This window comes from Pygoscelis adeliae, unplaced genomic scaffold (genome assembly GCF_000699105.1).
Source record: "Pygoscelis adeliae isolate BGI_AS28 unplaced genomic scaffold, ASM69910v1 Scaffold61, whole genome shotgun sequence".
Classification (NCBI taxonomy): Eukaryota; Metazoa; Chordata; class Aves; order Sphenisciformes; family Spheniscidae; genus Pygoscelis; species Pygoscelis adeliae.
Genome location: NW_008824010.1, coordinates 2,678,652 through 2,683,902, shown reverse-complemented (window position 1 = coordinate 2,683,902; position 5,251 = coordinate 2,678,652). Strand labels below are relative to the sequence as shown.

The 5,251-nt window shown below is 57.7% G+C and overlaps 1 protein-coding gene across 1 annotated transcript in view; it reads left to right on the top strand.

Annotated features, from left to right (window-relative positions):
* MGAT5B (mannosyl (alpha-1,6-)-glycoprotein beta-1,6-N-acetyl-glucosaminyltransferase, isozyme B) overlaps positions 1 to 4,902 on the top strand; it is a gene marked incomplete at its 5' end in the record, with an annotated part of 44,778 nt that extends 39,876 nt beyond the window's left edge. Inside the window, 3 exons of the mRNA XM_009326532.1 lie at positions 2,209 to 2,283; positions 2,840 to 3,114; positions 4,259 to 4,902. Coding sequence (XP_009324807.1) covers positions 2,209 to 2,283; positions 2,840 to 3,114; positions 4,259 to 4,457 — 549 coding nt within the window. The remainder of the gene's footprint in view (positions 1 to 2,208; positions 2,284 to 2,839; positions 3,115 to 4,258) is intronic.
* Positions 4,903 to 5,251: the final 349 nt, after the last annotated feature.

Genomic DNA, 5,251 nt, shown 5'->3' with positions numbered 1-5,251 from the left:
TTGGGGGGAGGGGGGCACATGGAGATGTTGGGGTTGGAGGAGCGGGGGCTGCAGTGGGGTCTGGCCGGGGTCCTCTGATGCGCTTTGACCCGACAGGGCTCCCGGGAGCCTGCGGGCAGGTGGGATTGCGCCCGGAGCATCACCTCTGGGCACACGTGCAGGTGCAAGGAGGTTTTCTGCCTCCGTCCCGCTGTGGACGTGCTGCACCCCAGCGGGTGCAACGGCGGTGTTTTGCGGGGAAAGAGGCTGTTTTACAGAATTAGGTCTGCACTATGCCTGGTGTAACGGGGTCCTGGGAAAAGCCCCTCAGCGTTACGGCCATGAAAGCAGCGGTAAGGTGAGAGCGAGCGTTGGTGATGCTGAGTGAGGGGAGGTTTGTCTCCCCTGAATAGGTGCCAGGCAGCACCCAGCACCCAGCCTGGCACAGGCTTTGTGCGACTGAGACGGGCAGAGTCTAGCTTTGTGGAGTACTCTGCCCCAGTGCTCATCAGCAATTCGGAGGCAGGATCAGCGCCTGTCATTGTGTCAGCCCTGATTAGCGTGCACATCTGTAATTAGACAGAGCAGCTGTGATTTCCAGCCTGGCTGAGATCTCAGGTGGGATATTTATGGCAGGGAGATGCTTAGAGGGATCTTCTCAGCAGTCTGAGCCTTTGAGCACGGGTTTGACAGGTACTTCAAAAGGAGATAGCTATTTTGGAGGGGCAGAGCTCAGAAAATAGAAGAAACAGTGTTTTCCGGATGAATTATCTTTGGAGTATTTTTGCTTATAATCCTTCTTTTGCATGAAGCTCTGCAGAGATGCGCAGGGGAAAGAGGGGTCCCAAGACCAGCCCCATCTCCTGCGGGTCATGTAACGTCTCTCCGGAAAAATAAGGGAGTGTGGAAAATCTGTCTTCCCAGGGCAGAAAGTTCCTGAAAAAATAATTTATTCCAGAGGGAAGGGGTGCATCAGTAACGCAGCCCTCGTGGCAATGCTCTTCCTACGGGGATAATCACCGCTGACCCTGGGGCAATGGCCACGCACCGGCCCCGCTGGAGGGCGGCGAGCCCGGCTGCCTGCTCCTGCCTGCTCGCCCCGGACCCTGTGCTGCTGCCATGCAGGGGACATGCTCGTTTGGGGGATGCTGCTGAGCCGCTGTGCAGAGGAGGGGATTTCCCAGGCCAGGACCCAAGGGTGACCCTCGGGACAGGGAAATGCGATGTCGGGAAGTGAGCGCAGGCAAAAGTCTCCTGAAGACCAGCAGCGTTTCGTAACCCACGCTAAAAATACACCCGTGGTTTAAGCGCTGCCAGATCTGTATAAATAGCAGGTATCAGTATCAACGTGGGGGTGCAGCGACAGTGCCGGCGTCAACGTGGGCATCAGCATTTGCTCCGTCCCGGTGTGCAGCCAGCTGTTGCCTCCCTGCCCTGTCCCAGCCTGTGCCGGCGGCAGTGGGGGCCACCGAGCCTTGGAGGCTGGGAGAAACACCAGCTTCCACCCCAACGCAGCCATCCACGCTGAGCAGCAAACCCTCAGAGAAGTGACAGTGGGAAAAGAGAGATTTTTTTTTTCCTGTATTGTGCACAGCCAGTCCCAGCCCTGGGCTTTTCACCAGCCGGGGGGTTTAGTGGGTCGTAGCGCCGGGGCAGCAGAGCCTGGACCTTCCTCTCTGAGCAGGCAGAACCGTGCCCAGGTTGGAGCACGTGAGAGCAGAGGAACAGGGGATGCCAGACCAGACCCAGGGCACACCGGGATGCTCTTGCTCTGGGTTAGCTTGGCATCTTTACCAGTCCTAACTCCGCCTCTGTATTTTAAAATTACCTCTCCCCCTTGCCCACAGCTGCGGAGTGTTTCTTGGGCTGAAACAGTTCATACTTTAATTGGAAGTGACCTAGTGCATGAAAACTGATTTTATTTTATAACTTACCAAAAATGAAGAAAAGTGAGACTAAAATGGAACAGGGTGACTTCATTTTCACCAATACACGGGTTGAACCCAGATTAATCCTTCATCCTCTTTCTCTCAAGTGCTGTATGGCTTGTGAAGTTTTTCCAGTCCTAGTTTTCTGCCCTGCTTGCTTTGGTGGACAGAGATGAGTCGTGGGCTTCAGCGGGTGGGGAGAGCCATTGCCCAGGGCACTGCTGTCCCGGGCCACCGGGCCCAGGGGGAGGGCAAGGCTGTCCCTGCTTGCTGCCTGCGCTCTGCTCTTCCCCCTCCACAGGTGGACCCTTACCTGCCTTACGAGTACACCTGCGAGGGGATGCTGGAGCGGATCCACGCCTACATTCAGCACCAGGTTGGGGAGCATCACCGTCCTCCCTGGGGAACCATCCCTGTTCTTGCTGGGAACCATCCCTGTTCTTGCTGGGAACCATCCCTGTTCTCCTGGGAGACCATCCCTGTTCTTGCTGGGAATCATCCCTGTTCTCCCATGGGTTGGTCCCTGTTTCCCTGGGCAAGAGAAACCGTTGACCCAATGCAGCTCCCCAGCCAGGCACCCCAAGTCCCAGCCCTGTGCAGCCAGTGGCCTAATTGCAGAGAGCACCAGGAGATGGGGGCTGGAGGAGATTTGTCATGAACCAAAGATGCTGGGGGGCTGGTGGGGGGGTGGCTGGGGCTGGGTCAAGGCCTTTCTGCTGCAGAGCGTAAGGCAGCACTGGGAGATGAAGAGGTGGCCGGTGCCTTCATCTCCTACAGCAGGAGATGCCATCTATGCATGCAGGTGACCTCAACCTGAGGAGCAAACTCAGCAGCCCAAGTGTCCTCCTATCCCACCAGCAGCCTCCCTTCCCCATCCCCAATGTCTCGCCCTGTCCTTCCGGGCACTGACCCATTGTCTTCTCTCCCACTAGGATTTCTGCACCACCTCATCTCCTCCTCTGCCTCCCAAGGCCAAGAGTCCTGCTATGCAAAGCCCTCCGAGCCCGTTGGCCCTGTCCCCCAACGCCACTCACCTGGTGTGGTCCCCCAGCGCCATCCGGGACCCCCGCGCCTGGCCACCGGTGGACTCGCTGCAGGTGTGGGTGTCGGAGACCCGGCACGCCTGCACCGAGACGTGCCGGCGGCACGGGCTGGTCTGCGAGCCCACCTTCTTCAGGTTCCTCAACAAGAAGGAGGTGTTTCTCCAGTGAGTTGTGACCTTCTCAGCGAGTTGGTGGTGGGCGTCATCAGTCAGATGATGTTCCCTTTGCTCCCCCCATCCCCAGCACCCATTTTCCTCGTGTCCTCCCTCCCGAAATCCCATTGAGGTGCCTTCGTGCCCAAGGCGATATAGGCAGGGCGCTGCCTGCAAAGCAGCCCGTTGCTTGCACGTGTTGGCTTTGACCAGCTTCATGCTTCAGAAGGCAACGATAGCCTTTCCAGGCACGTTTCCGCCTCCCTCCCACCCTGTTCCTCTCCACCTCTTCCATGCTCTCTCCCTTTCTCTCTTTTTTTAATGTCTTTCTCTATAAAACTGCATTTTGAACACACAGCGGTGAAGTTTTAATAGAGTATAAATCTGCCACCTGGCTCCGTACTGCTCTGTGGGCAATTAAAATGCGAGCATTACCATTGCTGTCATGCTGGTCAGGCAGGTGCTGTGAGTCCCACTGACATTTTTATATGATAAATTAGAGCTGGGGCTTGGATTTCACTCTCTCCCCTCCATGCCCCCCTCCAGACCTTAAAATGAGCTGGCTCAGGCACTCACCGGTTGAGAGGGGTTGGAGGGAGGGCAATGCCAGCACTGCCGCTCCGTCTCCAGACGCAGGCATGGGTGGGAGGAGAGGGATGCGGAGATCCACAGTGGTCATTTCTGCTGCGCCTCGAGGCATTGGCTGATGCCCACCTGGGTTTTGCTGGCTAATCCCGGCTAGCAGGGGACACATGGGCATCTGTTGAACTCGTGCCCTTCCAGGGGACATTAGCTGCTGTGGGAGGTGCCCACGGAGAGTGGACAGACCTGTTGGCAGGGGGATATAAAAGATTTGGGTGGATTTCTGTGTGTGATATCCTGAGCCATCTATGGCCCACGCAAGGGTTGGGGTGGTCTCTGGGCTGCAGGGTTGAGTTGCAAGTGTCACCCCTTCCTGCATGATGTGTTGGGCTGGTGACAAGGATTCACGTCTAGCCAAAGGGTGCCAAACATAGCTGGTGCAACCAACAAAGATCTGGCTCAGCACTTAGTGAAGGACCCTCCCCGAGAAGGACAGAACAGCACTAAAAACCCTTCAGTGAAACCCCAGGCAGCCTCCTCACCTGAACCGACCCACCTTTGTCTTTGTTTCCAGGCTCAGCATCACCTGCGACAGCACCGAGTACGAGATGAACCATCTCTACCCGGCGGTGGCCGAGAACGTCCACGAGTGCTACCTCCAGAAGGAGCCGCTGCTCTTCAGCTGCGCGGGCTACAACACCAAGTACCGGCGCCTCTGCCCCTGCCGCGACTACCGCAAAGGACAAGTGGCTCTGTGCAGGGACTGCTTGTGACCTGGTGTCGTCTCCCCCCCGCCGTGTTTGAGACATGCAATGTGCAATGAGTGGCTTTTTCTCAAAGCTTCTGCAATAGCCGAGGGAGGTGGGACAGGTCCCTCCCAGCGGGAGAGCCGGGGGTGTCAGACTCTGGGGGTTGTTTCGTCTGCCAGTCAACTGTGAATGACCATGTCCTGACCTTTGGTTTCATTTTCTTCTCGAGGAGCATCGTCTCACCGCATCTGAACCCACCTGGACCTGGTGGCGCTGGGACGGGGTGATGGGGAGAGAGGGGCTGGGGACACCCTTCCCCTCCTCTGGCAATGGGACAAGCCACCAGCAGACTGCAGTTTCAGGGTTTTCATCCTCTTCAAGCATCCTAGGTTGTTTTATTTATTGATTTTTTTTTTAACACCCCCCCCCACCCCCGACAAGTGGTAAATTAAAGGGGAAGCAACACCCAGCCCTTCTGTGGGAGTTATTGGGCAGAGCTGTGTTGGGGGGCGCAGGGGGGCTGCCGGTACCTGCCTTGGCTGCGGAGCTGGGGGAGGACAAAGCCCAAGGAGAGCAGCTGGGTTGGATGGACACAGCAGAGTCTGCACCCATGGTGCCCCCAGGAAGAGTTGGCGGGGGCTGGATGGCCCCAGGCTGTCCCTGGGAAGCGAGGGGCAGGATGGGGCTGGGGAAGGCTCCCGGGAAGGGTGCTGGTCCCCAGGGCAATGCTGCCAGCAGGGTAGAGGTGCCTGAAGTGAGGTGTCCCCCCCCAGCCCCCGGACTGCTCTCTGCCCCGCTGGGCCGTGCACGGAGCTGTA